General features: G+C 38.2%; 1 protein-coding gene across 1 annotated transcript in view; it reads right to left on the reverse strand.

Moving 5' to 3' along the window:
* Positions 1 to 3626: 3626 nt before the first annotated feature.
* The window catches only part of SPATA17 (spermatogenesis associated 17), a 144786-nt gene continuing 131448 nt past the window's right edge, over positions 3627 to 16964 (reverse strand). Inside the window, exon 10 of the mRNA XM_074947117.1 lies at positions 3627 to 3775. Coding sequence (XP_074803218.1) covers positions 3695 to 3775 — 81 coding nt within the window. The 3' untranslated portion in view covers positions 3627 to 3694. The remainder of the gene's footprint in view (positions 3776 to 16964) is intronic.

The following is a 16964-nucleotide window of genomic DNA, read 5'->3' on the forward strand; positions in this document are numbered from 1 at the left end:
TTAAAGTTCCTTCCTGGCATGCACAGTTCCTCAAAGACGTGCACTGTGTTGTTCTAGTTAGGCACCAAGGAAAGCAGCACCAACATGCCAACAGTAATAGCATGTCTCTGATCAGGGATAAGCCACTCGCAAACGTTTCGACAGCATTAGTGCCACAGACACTTTGATGAAGCTCCAAGCAGGCACAAGGATTTGCCCTTGCAGATCTGACTACAGAATCAGGGTCACATTGTGCAGTTATACAAAGCTACTGTCGCGTTTGTCTAGTATGATTTTTAACTCATCTTAAATTTGTTTTTTCCCATAGTTCTGTTTTCCTCTAGATGTCGAACGATTTGTTTTCTCTTCATGTTTGTTCCATTATTTTACTATGGATTGAAGTTACACTTAATGGATGGCAATTGCCACAATCACAATTCTTTCTTAGTTTTGGTAGGAGCGATTACCATAGTAAAGTAAATCATGTACAAAATCATTTCTTTTTCTACTGATAGCCTAATTCTGCAAACATTAGTCATACAAAGTAGCCAAAACCCCTATTACATAATTGTTCGTGTAGTGAATATAAATAAAATTCTAGATTTAAATGAAAATAAATAAAAACTGTGGGTTTGCCACATGCAGTCACGTTGATTTAAACAAGAGGACATGACCACATTTTCCTCGTGATTTTGCCTGGCCCATAGTCTAAAGGCTATTCACCGTCTCTCCCTTTCTGAAATACTACAGAACTATTAACATTTACCGATACATTATTTTTGCATTTTTCATGGTATTCCAAAATAAGGGCCTATTCCTGCCAGGTGCTGGGTGCCTCCTGCAAGGTATTGAGTGCCCTCAACTTCTGAAACCAGCTGGGTTTAGGATGCTCAGGCCCTCAGTGGATTGGGTTCTGAGCATTTTTTCTTCTTTCCACTCTTCAGCAGTGGGCTTGTTGTCTGGGCTTAAGCCTCTTCTACTTTTTGTACTCTGGCTTCAGTAACCGATATTGACTGGAATTTGGATATCTAGTGGGAAAACTATTGTACTGTGCCTTTATTGTAAAAAAAAAAAAAAAAAAAAAAAGCTTTAGCTTAATAAACTAGTAGTAGGGTGTATGTTCGTATGTGTATATATAATTAGTGTAAGAGAGGAGAAAAACAATCAGTAGAGCAGTCATTGGAATACTTGTATGAAATCAATTTTTTTAGCCTAACTTCACCTGCACATCTCTAAAAGAGATCCTGCAGAGTTCCTTGACATTTTCCCTGGTTGAATTCCATCCCCAAGGTAAGGTACCAATATGTACTTCTCATTGTTCTAGACAAGGGAAAAAAGAAGTGTATTCACTATCAAAGTTAACAGGACATTTTAACTGTTCAGCAGAATACTATGTTTGCATGAGAAGTGAGAGAAAGGGTTCAGGAATTGAACCTTGGACTCTGGAGTGGCAGCACGGTATATTAGGGGCTATACATGACGATGAAGTAACTAAGTTTTATATCGTCCCATGCTGAAAAGGAGAGCATTGTCTTCCCTACAAAAATACATCTGGAGAAAGAAGTGACAGGTAATAAAGTTATTACTTTGCTGCATTTGTGGAGCTGTCTCTTACTTGAATAAAATCCACAGACATACTTTGTGTGTAAGAAGGCTTATGGGAAATGGCCTGTTGTGTTTAAAAAAATTAAACGAATGAGGGTTAAAAGAACGAGAGAGAGAGCTGAGTCAAACAGTGAGAGTGAATTGAAAGGACTCTTTTTAACCTTAATCTATGTTGAGAACTGTCAGCTGTTGAAAACTCTAGCATCTGCAATGATGGTCTGTATGGGTAGGTTTTGTTTATCCTGGGGTCAGAGATATTAAAAGAAAGAAAGATTAATCTGATAAAGGTATTGCCATTTCTAATCGAACTGATGGGAAAATGTGGTATGGAAGTAAGAGGCAACACAGGGGTGAGTTATTGTGAAGTGATGAACTACCTTGAAGTGGCAGCAATCAAATAGATAGCTCTCACATCTAAAAATTACTGTGGCATCTTTATTCATCAACAGTTTTGTGCAAGCGTCTCATGCTCAGCCCCCTCCACAAAGCACAGAAGCACTCCGATTTATTTGGTGAAATTAAATCGTAACAGAAGGGACTTGTCTGAAGTTGCTGTTTCTCACTTACCAGAATTAAAGGACATTCATTTCCTGTTGCAACTCAGAAAGACAAACTTTTAAAAGCTTGAATTTGCTAAAAAACTAAAAAGTACAAAAGAACAAAAATACAGTCTTCCTTTCTTGTCTCAAATGCTGATCTCTTTGTACCACTGTCATTTATAAAATGTGGAATATGTTTTTCCTCCGACCTCTGAGGGTTCTCCTGTCCTCTGGTTCCCACAAATCTCAGACTTTCTGAAATGGGATTGAAAATATTTTGGCCCTGTCTATACTAGAATGTAAACTGTTTTCAGTACTGGTTCAGGTAGACTTGCTGCTGCAAAGCTCTGTCAGCAATGGTTCAATTCCTAGTATAGACACACCTCTTCGTATTAATGGAGTTGCATGTTCATTTGGAGAGGACAGTAGAACCACAGTATAAAAAATTGTCAATAAAAAAAGTTTTTTTCAGTTGAGAAGGGTAGTTGCAAATATTCCAGATTACACGAGGAGAAAAATGCAGTATCTCTCCAAGCATTCAGACAGCAAAGTGCTATGAAAACAGAATCCACTGACATTATTATTTGAAGAAATAAATTATAAACCAGTCCTGCAAAGTGTTGAACTCCTCCTCCCAGGAGGTGATGAGCACTCTTGATTCGCATTACAGTTAATGGGAACCCAGGATGCTCAGAACTTTGCAGTTAATGGGAACCAAGGGTGCTCTAGTGAAAATGCATGTGGGATATGGTGACCTGAATGAATTTTGTGTCATCAAAAATGTGTTCATCCTTAACCATCTATAACCTGGTTGTTTTGCAGCATATCCCCCCATGTGCCAGCCTTCTTATCACAAGAGATATTTTGGACCAGGAGTAAAATGCAATACATAGAATACTGTAAATATGTATAAATGGATTTGCCTACAAGCTAATATGTGAAAGTGTTACAGAATTGCAGTTTTTCTTTCTTAATTCTGCAGAGTTATAGCAAGCACAGAAAAGTTGAAGGATGTAAAAGTTGAAAAGTTAAAGCAGTAATCTCTGTATAAATGGCCCAGTCCAGCTCCCCTGGGAGCCATTGATTGTAAAAGATGTGGTTCAGGCCCCAAAGGAGAAAATTTCAACATTTGTAGATTCTTCCATGAGTTAGATTCAAGGTTTACATGTTTCAGAGAAAACAATATTTCTATTGTAGTTAACACCTGTTACATAATTCTAATAAACACAGTTGCAGGATCTTATCCATGATTTTTCCATTAATTACTATATAAATAAATGAAGTATTTTATAAAAGAGTTATAAGAGTCCGCCAGTTTTCCTAATTCATTACATTTGCCAGAACTATAAAAAGATTTTTAATATTAAAAACTGCATTTCTAAAAGAACAAGTAGTATAATACTACTTTATTATAGGTGTAGCATACAACATTTTATGGAAAACATTTACAATCCTTAGATGAAAGTTAATCAACATTGTGCTTTGCATTTTCTCAAAGATCTTTATTGCTAGCTTTATAGCTTATCAGAAGTTCTTATACTGGATAGAATAGATACAGTATAGATAGATGTTTACACTATTTGCCCAGTTTTGGAATATGTTTGTCCAAACTTATCAAAGAGATCAATGGATGGTAACACTATTTCAAAGTCCTAGAAAAAACAGAGAGGAAAAAAGACAGTTAAGTTTGGGTATTTTTGTTTGTTTTTCCACTTTTATTTTTTAGTATACTTAATAGGTCTGTAGATATTGTACAGTTCCATTGGTCTTTCTTCCGTTTTAATTTTCCTGTTATGCAAGGTAAAATTTAGGACATAAGTTATGCACAAATTTTTTTTTTGAGGAAAAAGGCTACTAGCAAATACCCACCCCTTTTATCAGGAAAAAATTGGGAATGGTGCTTCTGAACATTGAAGAAGTCTTCATTTGGCAGAGCAGACGGCATTTGCTATTAAGATGCTTGGCCAAACAAAAACAATTGACTGCCAAAATTAGCTCCTTGGGACGATTTAGGAGCCTTTGAAGTGAACGGCTTTTTGAGCTGGAACTAAGCCCAGGTCTAGCTTCAAACCCAAGTCAAAATGACAAAGAGGAAATTTTCCGTGCTACTTACCCCCTCAGTGTAAGATTACTTGGGGTTGGCAGCTGTACTGTTTATCTTGTTATTTAAAGCTATTTCACTGGATACTCACAACTGAGTATTTAAACAACTGGCTCTGATCGTGGCAACAGCAGTTATGTTTGACCACATCTAGGCAAGACCTCACAGTTTGATAGGGTAAATAAATTCACTGATGACTGTGCAGTTAGACCAATTAAAGTTGTATATAAAATACACTGAATAAATAAACCCATCATGTTTGCAACAGAGGAAAAAATGTGAACATATTTTTAGCAAAAAAGCCTAGTAATTTATTTACTTAAATATATAGAGCTTAATTATGACTCTGCTCTGCTGGTGCACTAAAAGGCAAGAAGGCATAGGAAACCCTGCCCCAGAGTATCCTGGCATGCTCTCGCTCCGGGTGTGTGTGCTTATTGCCTCTTATAGGGTGTTTCTGTACTACCTCATCATATCTCTTCCTTTCCTATTCTTTACTGTTACTGAGAGCAGCCTAGGGACTACTCTAAGTTCCCCTGACAGGGGATCATTGGAGAATAGTACATGTCTGGCCAAATCCCCTTCTGTCCCCACCCAACACCTGCTGGGAGGGTGGGTAGCATACAGCTGACTTTATCTGATGTGGGGATTTTCCTGTTAGAGAACCCCTGTATCCTCCCATGCCATTGAAGCAGCACAAAGAGGAAGGAGCTGCACTTAGCTACGATTGCAAAATAATTCATGAAAACTCAGAGAAGGTGAAGAGAATGGATCTTATTTTTAAATTATAAATTACATTCAAGCTATTCTGTAAAGTCCCAATTTAAAGATACATTTTTATTCTAACATGGGGGCAAATGTCTTTTACACATTCACAAACTGTGCTCATGAAAAGATATTTCTCTTTACATCAGTTGTTAGCCAACAGGTATATGCTATATGTATTGCACGCCATATTAATATATATTACACATTGTGTTATATATAAATATTAGCACAGACTTTTTATATTTGAATGGTATTCTGCTGACTCTTGTTCACTCCTGGTAAGTATCCCATAACACACTGCAAAGCTGAAGTCAGCTTTGGTGCTAGCAAATACAAAATCAAGATACATACGTTCGATGTCCTAGAACAGATACTTCCACAGGAACTCCTTTGGAATATTGTATCCAAACAGAGACAAAGTATGTAACAAAACAATAAGTTAAGGAATTGTTACAAACTAGTGGGTTGGATTTTAGTGACATATAGAGAGTTTTGTACCTTGTAAAACTATACTATAAATTTGGGTGACCAGATAGCAAGTGTGAAAAATCGGGATGGGGGTGGGGGTGGAGTGGGGGTAATAGGAGCCTATATAAGAAAAAGACCCCAAAATCAGGACTGTCCCTATAAAATCGGGACATCTGGTCACCCTACTATAAATATAGCTTGTTTAAATGCATATTTCCAAAGCATACCTTCTACATAAGATGAACATGCTGTGAGATAAGAATTGCTTCCCAAAAGGAGGGCATACATGTTTCCTTTACGTATGGTACTGTTTTGTCTTTAGACAATAAATTTGTCTGAGTTTGGTTATTTGGTCTCTTGAACATTTTTCAAAACGAACTACAAGTATATTCAATCCATTGGCTATACAATTAAACAACACAGTCAAAAGGCTCTCAGCACAAAAACTCAATAGCAATATGTAAGGAGGGCCATTTTCCAGATGACATACCCGTGATTAATTTTTCCAGCTGCATTTGCCATTTTCTATGAATTTCCTATAACAGGTATAATTGAAGAGAATGAAATAGAGGACCAGATCCTCCAGTCCAGTGTGGCCACTTTGCAACATACTGTTGGTGGATTCTGCATATGGAGTCGTGTGTCTATCCCTGAGATGATCACCCCAGTTCAAGTATCAGAGGGGTAGCCATGTTAGTCTGGACCTGTAAAAGTGGCAGAGTCCTGTGGCCCCTTATAGACTGAGGATATGTCTACACTACGAAATTAGGTCGAATTTGTAGAAGTCGGTTTTTTAGAAATCGTTTTTTATAGTCGATTGTGTGTGTCCCCACACAAAATGCTCTAAGTGCATTAAGTGCATTAACTTGGCGGAGTGCTTCCACAATATTGAGGCTAGTGTCGACTTCCGGAGGGTTGCACTGTGGGTAGCTATCCCACAGTTCCTGCAGTCTCCGCTGCCCATTGGAATTCTGGGTTGAGATCCCAATGCCTGTTGGGGCAAAAAACATTGTTGCGGGTGGTTCTGGGTACATATCGTCAGGCCCTCCCTCCCTCCCTCTGTTTTGACACCGTGAGCTCAGGATTAAACAAAGACTGTGACTGGCTAGCCAACTACAAAAGCAGTTTCTCCTTCGTTGGTGTTCTCACCTCAGCTGCTAGAAGAGGGCTTCATCTAACCTCGTTATCCCTAGCCTGATTCTTGCTTGCATATTTATACCTGCCTCCGGAAATTTCCACTACATGCATCCGACGAAGTGGGTATTCACCCATGAAAGCTTATGCTCCAATACGTCTGTTAGTTTATAAGGTGCCACAGGACTATTTGCCGCACTCCAGTTCAAGTGGATCCTTAAGTGACACAAATATAGTGTACAGAATCCTACACTACCTCCTCTTCCAGCTGCCTATATAGAGGGCATGGATGGAGAAAAAGAGGTATGGTCCACACTATCTTTTAACTTGCCAATCCTTTGCTGTTTCAGCTATTTATGGCTGTTTTGCAGTTGGTATACATTAGTGCACCACTAGTCTACACAAACATACAGCTGGGAGAGGCCCTACACTGAACAGTCCTAGGACTGGGGTAGTAAGGTACAAAGGTAAGCCTCATGCACCTTTTGCACAATACCCTTTTTAACTTGCGCTGTGTGTGCCTTGGCTGTAGCCAATGGGATCTGACCTGTGTTCTCTACAGATTGGCCAGGAAGCAGGATGAGATCAGCTCAAACCTGTTTTTTAAATCCCCAAACCAAATCAAGAAATCACTTCTCATTTTCAAACATGTTGAACTCTGAATTCTTTTACTAGAGGAAACTGTAAGCTGCTGTAGTCAGAATGGTAGAGTTTAACAAGACCTGGGGACCTTTTAAATGCATTGACTACTTGATTGTCACGTCTGCTCCTCACCCATGGACAAAGAATTCAAAAAAGGGGCAGTGTATAGTCAGCAAGCAAAGAACTGTCTCAGTGAGCAGACTCCTGTGATCACAATATGGACTTTGTAAAAAAATAAAATAAATAAAAATAAAAAAATCTACAATTAATGCTCAAGTAGTTTACATTGGGGATGTTGTTGATAAAAATCAATTCCAAAGAAATTTTACATCTGACTGAGGGCAATTGGTACTTTATAAAATGGCTTCAAAATTAAAATTCAAGATTTAAACTTTTAAAACTGATGCTCCATTTTGCACACACAACTGACTGCACACAAGTAATAGAATTTACAAGCAATCACTCCCCCTTTTTGAACAGAAATCATCTTTGCACTTGTAAATTTTATCACTTGTGTGCGCAAACTTATGGACATTTGCAAAGCTACTTGTGAACAAATGGGTACCCATTGGAAGGCTGTTTGAAAATGGCCCCTCGTGTTTCCAGCGAAAATTTTTTATTAATAGTTTCTTTCAACAATAACATGGAGAAAAGATTACAGTGCATAAATTGCACATAACCAAAAAATGCATTTCTGAGGTCTTATCGAGCAAGGTGTGGTAGAGGTTGGAAGTATAGTTAGGCATCAGCTTGAAGAAGGACAGCCTATTACTTCAATCCAAAACAAAAGTAGGCAGAAAGCAGCATCTTCCTACCTCCCAAATTTTTAGATGCTAAGGCCAGAGGGGACCATTATGTTCATCTACTCTGACCTCCTGTATAACACAGACCATAGAATTTCCCTCCATAATTCTACATTAAGCCCGTAATTAACTATGAAGCTGATGGGCAGTTGCTGAACTTGGAACATTATGGTTCATGGTGTGAACTTTGAATGTCCTTTGTCTATGGTGATAAAGTTCCATTTTTAAAGAGGTACCTAAATATAGATTGCCATGACAGACTGAAACAGCTCCACATACTTCTGCTCCAAAGGTTAATTGTGTAACCTCTGCAATGAACAACATTCTCCCTAGACTCATGATCCACAGACCAAGGTTTCTTCTGAACCAACCTGGGCAACCTAAAGACAGCCCAATACATTACCACCACTGCACAATGTCATTTGTGACAATATGCTCTGAGAAAAGGTAAACAAATCTATGTGGGTCTCAGAAAAAAAATCTGACATCAAAGTAAGTGCTGTGATGACATGTTCTATCCAATGCAAGACATACAGTCATATTTGTTACAAAAAATGGCAACCAGAAGTAATAATATATGTGGTCATGAAAAAAATGTAATGTTATGCTACATAGGGACACAGTTACCCAAATCGTTATTCTGTCCTTGGATTAGTGAGTACTGCTAGCAGGGGTATTCAACTCATCTCTGCTTAACTTCCTTTTTGAGTCAATATCCTGGGACATATCATGTCATTTATTTTTAAAGAAGGATTCAGTGAGGGATACTGTTTAAAATAATAATTGATACAGTATGATCCTTTCTGTGTAACTCTAGGTGTCCATGTGTAAGTATATCCTTGATGTTAGTGCCTGTGATAGTAAAATTAGAGCTTCAAACTGAGCTGTCCTCATAAGCTCCATGACCTTTTAATAGCCACAGAGATTTCTAACAAAGAAAGCAGATCAGAAGTGGGAATCTGTTATAAAAGTAAAATGGTGATCTAGCCAAGTTCTTGCTTTGTAAATTTATCAGTACTGGTTAACAACATTTCCAACTAGTACAAGGGCTTCTGACATGACAAAATGAGTATAACAACCCATTCTGTCAATACAACACAAATGTCATTTCAAGTGCTCAAAACCCACTAAGCTATCCTAAAAAAGATTGATTTATCTGCTCCAATGTTTCTTTGGGGCAAACTTTTCTCACAACTGAAACCAATTAGTGGGCCTGGCACTTGTAGTGCAGAATGTAGGTCAGTGTCAAGTAATAAAAAAAGTATTGACTTTTCTCTGTCTGTAAGCAGCATGAAAGGGGTGCCATGGCCTTGTCGTATATGAAAAGAGCTCCATTAATTTCACTTATTTCAACCAGGGCTGTCAAATACTAATGCTTCTATTGCACTTTTCACACAAAGTACATTGACACCAATCCTGGCCCCAGTGATACAACTTTACAATATTTCAGCTAGTGAAAGGGGTCTGGACTATAATTTTTAATTCCCACCAGTACATTTAGACACCTTAAGCAGCATTGCTCATGAGAGCTACTGAGAGATATGAGCTGGGACATTAATAATGGCTACCCACTTCTCCTGGGTAGCAGGAACTATTTCTTGCGTATAGCTTCTCCAGTTAATTAGCCAGGAAGTACAGGATGCAAATGCCTGACATAATAGTATTTTTTCTGGCTGGTGGGCACAGACTGCCAGTAGTATTTTCTGATGTGGGCTAATGTCCACAAACCAGATATAGGTCTCCTGTGACTTAAGGCTACGAAGTTGAAAAGCTAATGTGTTAACCAATTGGGTCACTGAGCCCCTTAAAATAGGCTATACTAACAAAGGTATGCATTAGACACTGGCCTTTGTTGTGTCTGTGGAGGGGTATTGACTCTCAGGGAGGCACAGGGCCTATTGGAAGCTCCCTGCAGTGGGAGAATAGCACTGAAATACTTAACAGTGTAGTGTGTGCTCTCCTTGTTAGCTGGCTGATGCAGTGGAGAGGGGAAAAAGGCCATGGACATACCCCCACCCCTTTGGAATGGCTAATGCTCTTAACAATTCTTACCTTTCTATAGTCAATTCACTCAGGTGAGTGCAAGGAATGAAATCACAACTAGCTTCTGCGCGGGAGTTCAAGTAAGGAAAGGACCCTTCACCTTTCCCATATCGTGTACCAGCAGAGCAGCCGGTCAAAATCCAGCCCATAATGTTGTGATATTGTTTCCCTCTATTCTTTGCAATGTCCATCCTGAACTGGCTGCTTTTCTGCACTTGGACGTAATGGAACTTCTTGACAAGCTCCAAATGTGATGTCTAGTTAAATCCCTAATTGCCACTTGCAAATGCAAACAACACTGACAATAATAAACTCTCTGATTCAAAAAGATTGAGTAATGTAGAGGGCAATTTTCAACTTACTTTATTGATTTTATAAGTGAAAATCTTACCCTTTGAATCAACTTGTCATTAGATCTTAAAATAAAAAGCAATATTGCTTAGCCATTACAAAAGCCAATTTTATATTCTTCTGTATAACATTTCCATCAGACAACTTTTTGCTGCTTGTCTGTTTGCTCTTTTATTGACAGGAAGCATATGACATTATGTGCACAAAAATCAAGAAATTATTCTCACAGTAGGAAGTCTAGCAACACTATTTTAATAGCTTTCAAACAGAGGAAGAAAACAATAATTGCTGTTTACTTTATGCAACAAATATTTCATTCTAATTATACTTACATTTTACTAAGCCTTAAAACTGTCACTGGTTTACACACATTTCCTCTTGGGAGTTATAAATGAAAGAACCAAATTCAAGCAGGGCTTGCTAAAATTATGAAAGATTTCTAATTACTGCTGATGAATTTGAAAAAGGACTAATCTGATAATCACATAGGTCTAGATCCTTACTGTATGATCTGCCTAGTGTGAGGAGGCAGAGCATCTGGAACAGCTCGGCAGGGGAGACTGTGACTCTGTCTCATGATCTCCCTGCTGCTCTTGGGAGGAAGTACCCTGCCAGATCTGTACCTGCCCACGGTTCTTCCCCCTAGCACAGCTGTGCTGTCTGGTGTGTTGAAGATGGAGCCTTGGCTTTGCCCAGTCCCCACCCTATCCTGTCCAATGTACCTGCACAGGATGGGAGGGGAGACATAGCCGCTCTGTGGAGCCTACTTCCCTCCCCACACTGCTAGCCATGGTACAGGTAGTCCACGTCAGGGAGTAAAAGGACATCCCCTTACTCTCGTGCACAGCTGCAAGGGCCAGGCAATGGCTTGCTAGAAGAGAATGACGTTTTAGGTAATGTGACTGCTTAAGTCACCGTTTAATATTTCCAATTCTTTGGTAATGAACAAACGCGTCTCATAAAAACTGGGTTTTTACAGTAATTGTACACAGTGAGCATTTTAAGTGGGCCAATTCTAGATGTTCTTACTCAGTTTTTACTTCGCCTTCCTCAGGCAAACCAGATGCCAGCTTCAATGGGGGTTTTGCCTAAAAAAGAACTGAGTGGAAACCAGGTAAGGACATCAAGGCTTGGATCAATGGGATTATTTCCCCCTAAATGTTGCCTCTCTAAATTTAGCCTGGGATATGACAACAGTAGAGTACTTTTCTTTTTGGCTTGTGCAATCTCAGCAGTAATAATGATCTCTGGTCCAAATTTGGCCCTCAGTACACCTGCAACCCCACTGCATTCATTGGAGTTGCCCAAGTAAGTGTAAGATCAGACTTCGGCCCTATAATTTGAACTGGGTTAAAAAGTCTATTACTGTTGTGGAAGCCAGCTCTTTCTCCCGTATATCTATTGGCTCTGCAATGCTGTAAAAAGAAACAAAACCTTATTTTTTATGAATTCTGTGCAACTGTAACTTTGAATACACACAGGAAACAGATCTATGGAAGAGGGAATTCGCACTTCTACGTTGTCACTTTTCAGGGTGGGACTGCGCCTGTTGGCAAATTCAGATCCCAGACTCAGTTTTAAAAAGTGTAATATTCTTCACACGCTCATCTGAGTAAACAGTACAGTGTATGCTGTATTATGCTTTCCTACACATTGTTAAAATAATCTGTGGAAACTGCACTATCCAAAGTTTTGTTCTACCTGTGTCTGAACAGGCCCTATATCTATATTTGAACCAAAATTGCCAAAGATGATATTCTATTTTCTGAACTAATGTGGTCTTTTTTACAAGTAAATTAAATTAAGAAAGCAATGTGAATTTCTTCACAAGCTATTTCATACTTGGATACCCTTGAACTTTATTGAATCTGGGCTAAAAAACAAATGTACAGGTGAAATAGTTTGATTGGTATTCAGAGTACCAGGAGTTACTTATTTGCTGTTGTCATTCAAATCTCGATTTATTGCAGATTTCAAAAAGCATTTTTTAAAAGGGGATTAGACATTTAGTAGCTTCATCTTAATTTATCTAAGGTGTATAAATGACATTTGTCAAAAATGAAAACACACTGATGAGTAATAAATAAGGATATTCTATGAGGATATTAAATCCAAGTGAGGTGTAACTATGCCTAACATTACAATCCTGTGTACATATGAAAACACTGTCTTTAAAAGCTTTTGATGAAAAGTGAGGGGGTGGGAATGTAAACACAGACCTTGCATCCTTATACTAATTCTTTGGCCTGATGATGACTGACTTTCCAACTGCTGGCAATAGGATATGTGCTAGAAAATAATGCATTTAGGCAAGAGTATCTTGATTTATGACATGTATATGCTGCTCTTTCATTGTCTAATATGTTCAACTCTAGCATTATCTTTCCAGAGCCAATTGTGGTCTGCCAAGACCAGACCAGCACCATGTTTAACCTGTTGGACTAAAGCCAAAAAACACTTTTAACCTGCTCTGATCAAGTTGCATCTATCTTAAATTGACAGATTCATGCCAGCAGGAACTAAGGTGGAATAAAATCTGAATTGACAATCCCAAACCACTTTTCACTTTACCAGTAAAAGTCAGAACCACATGAAACAATGGTCAGGTTAATCCGAGGCGATATCTGATGCTTAGAAGTGATTCCAGTTTGGCATTTTTTACATTGTTCTGGATCAGGTTTCTGGAAGTGAGCTGTGATGTTGTTGTTCTTTTTGAGGTAAATCAGAGTTAGTTTTGAATCCAACAGGTTGTAAGTAACTGGCTTAATTCTAGTAGGTTGGAGGTGGTTCTAAATTGTTTGTTCTTAATTGGTTTTTACATGTGAGAGGGCGTTTTGAATTAATTCTAGTAGGCTGACTGTTTTGAGCAACTCAGATGGTTAAGGATAGTTCAGGCTTGGCTTCCTCACATTAGAAATAGCGGTGGTTTGATGCAGTGTGGTTTTGACTTGGTTCAGCTTAGATGAGTGTAAGGGCATGTCTACACAAACACTGAGTGCAGGACAAGGGGAGTGTAAATCTACAGCACGCCAGTGTGCCATGCCCTAACTGTCCACATGGACCCTGCTGCTGTGCACTCAAAGTTTCCTAGTGTGGTTTGACCAGCAGTACACAATGTGCACGAGAGAACTTTTAGTGTGCAACAGCAGGGTCTACGTGGATGCTTAGTCTGTAGATTAACAACTCAGCTTGTCACGCACTGTTTGTCTAGAAAAGCTCTAAGTAAAGAAAAAACAGTTACAGATATTTCTAGTTTTGTGTGATTGATTATGACTTCAAAATGAATTGGAAAAAACACAAAATATTCCTAAATCAGTAACAAAGTAAAGATTTTATATTTATTTAGCAGAATTTGCATGTGTGAATGCTCATGTGCAAATACCTGAACAAAGCAATGCACAGTACAATATTTCTGAAAGCACTGAAAAAGTTACTGAACAGGAGGGATGGGGCATCAGAAGATGCACTCTACGTCCTTTTCCAGCCTTAGTAACGACTTTATTCAGAACAGTTAAAATGTTTGCAATTATCTTGCAATAAAGTGAACCACTTACATTATTTTAAGTCTTCTGCCTGTTTTAGTATTATCTTTCATCATCTTATTTGTCACAATTTGTAAGTTTAAGCATGCGTTAGAACATTCTGAGCCACACAATATTACCTGGTGCATCTTTTCTTTTTAAAATCTCAGCCAATACACCTTCTGTCACAATTTAGAGAGGTGTTATGAGCTTCGAATGTTGTTAAGGGTAAATATCCTTCACTGGATGTCTCAATACAACCACTAAGTGGTCAAGGGTATATCTTAACTTTTCTGTTATATCAAAGAGAGAGTATTGGATCAGTGTTCTTGTGTTTTAGGACAGTCCCACCATAAAGGCAGGGAGTTACATTACATTTCACCCTCTACAGCATGCATCTGATATGTCTGAAAATCTTTTTCAGATGAGAGGCTATCATGAACTAACTGAAACAAGATCTTATAATGGTAACACAGATGGGAGAGGAAGCAGCCATCACTAGATCAGCGACTACTACTCAAATAAAAATTTCCTTTTTGAGAGATTTTCTCCATCTTTCCATATAATTACATTTATCTTCCATTTCTAGTTTGATGATTTTTCTAAACACAAAAAAATGGGTAATACCCTTTGAGCCTGAATTTGTTGTTAGTCTTTCAGTGTCTGCAAGGAGTTTCTGGAAATCTGCCAGAGATTATGGATTAAGAGTATGGATTAAGGGCAAAGTGTTTAACTGTAGGTAGTTAAAGACTGGAATACTGAGCAAAGTAAATGTTTTTCCATAATTCCTCCATGTCCAGTTTTATCTCATCTCTAAGTGACCAAACCATTCTCTGCAATCCTATCTCTTTTCCCTTCCCCACTTGTGCATACGCAAAAAAAAAAAAAAAAAAAAAAGGAATTAGTGTCTCCTGGAAGGAGATTTGAAGTAGACCTAATTGGTTTTAAAGTGGAGGAGAAAGGCTGGCCATAACTCTGGTTTTATCCCAGATTTTAAAGGTAGTAGTTTCACCGCAAGATAAGACCTTTTCTGAGGCAGTTTTTGCTGCCTGGGAAGGAAAATTAATGTTTTTACAATCCTTTAGTTCTCCTTTGTTACAATACTTGTGTTTTATCCCCACTTTATTACATAACTAGTGTTATTAATTGGGTCTGAACAGCAGTATCCTCTAAGATACTAGGTGGTGTACTATGGGGTAAGTCTCTCTCTCTCTCTCTCTTTTTTAATCTCATCTAAATACATTAGGATATGGAAGATTGCATTTCTCCTAGTAGTTTTGAAAAGGATCTCTATGGGGAAGATTAGAAACACAAACATAATTTATGGAAGCAGTGCCAATTTGACCACTTTGATTTTTCCCATGCACCATGTTATTACTTTTTGCTGACTCAGCAGACCTCTTTAGTGTTTTTTGTTGTATTTTCAGCAAGAGAATATAGTTTGACTCCTAGAGTTAATCCAACTGTGGGTTAAACGGACACCTAAATATTTTATGCAACATTGTTTAGCACACCAAAATCTTGTAAATGAAGATAATCTGCATAACATGGGGGGAGTCTTAGGTCATCAGTGTTGTTATCCACGTCTACAGTCATGAACATGCTATTGTCTGACTAAAGTGGGCTTTTATAAATCACTATGCCTGCTTTTAGTCCATATATATTTGGACTAAGTGTTTGCACACATTGATCTGTTCAGCTCAGACATAAGAGGATGTCCCTGTTCTGTTCTCTCTATGAAAAGGAAGAGTTGGAGCAATCGGTATCAATTCTTTCTTTGGCTCTATCAAAGGGGTTTATATAATAGTCATGTTCAATCTGTGACCAAAGCCGATCTTCCTGGCCCACTTTCCCAACGACCTTTCTCATGAAGTAGCAGGTAACCTGACTTTCACTGCATCTGGGAAAAGAAGAGTATTTGGCCCAGCCCTCAGTCAGTGCTTCAGTTCTTCTGCTAGTAATTTTCTCTTCTTTATGAGATAATCTATTCCTGGGTCAAGATGGGGGAGTTCTCTCTACCTCACTGTTCACATAACCTGTTCCTCCTCTTCAAAACCATGGATGCAACTGATTAAATCGCTCAGTGGCCACTGGATATAGGGGTGGGGGGAAATGAGGGTGGGGAGAAATGAGGGCAGGGACGGGCTGGGGTGGAAGAGATCTATCCATAGCCCCTGAGAAGTTCTTATTTTTCCCCATATATGACTAAAGCATTGCTATTAAATATATTTCCAAAGTGGCTACTTTTAGCACTCCGTCCTTTTATTTTTTAAATAAAAATAATAGTTGAAATAATCTATTCCATTATATTGTATTATTATATTAGTTGTAATAATGCATCGTATGCACTACTACTAGTGATGTTATGAAATAATGTAAATATAAAAATACTATAATGTGGAAAATATATAAAATAAAATTTGAATCAAAATTTCAAAATTCCAACATGAAAATTTTCTGAAACTGACATTTTTGGGAATGTCCATTTTGCAAGTAATTTATAAAATATTTGCTTTTGCTCTAATTTGAAATCTCAGAAATTCTAGTGAAACAGATATACTGGGATTCAACCAGCTCTAGTCATGATACAAGTTGTCCGCCTTTTAGAATAGTGCACCACAGTAGTCCTGAAATATTTTTGCTGAATGAAAACACATCAGACACCCTAAACAAGCTATTTAGTCCTCAGGACCTCTATCCTACAAATATATTTTATAGTGTGTGTGTGTAATGTGTAAATATGATAATAGATTTACGCATACATTTGTGTGTGCCCAGTTGATATATACAAATACCTTCTGGGGCAGTCACAGCAGGTATTTTCACATGCATATGGTCAGATAGGCATCTAAGTGGCCATTTGCATGCACAAAGACTGGGTATACTTGAGTATTTGTGTGCATAAGGTTCATAAACAAACTCAGCTGGCTGTTATTTATTTGGTATCAGTCTTCCCTTACTCAGAAATCTTTTAGGCCATGTTGACATGGTTCCAGCCATTTCAGGGTAT

The sequence above is a fragment of the Natator depressus genome, chromosome 3 (assembly GCF_965152275.1).
Source record: "Natator depressus isolate rNatDep1 chromosome 3, rNatDep2.hap1, whole genome shotgun sequence".
NCBI classification, from domain to species: domain Eukaryota; kingdom Metazoa; phylum Chordata; order Testudines; family Cheloniidae; genus Natator; species Natator depressus.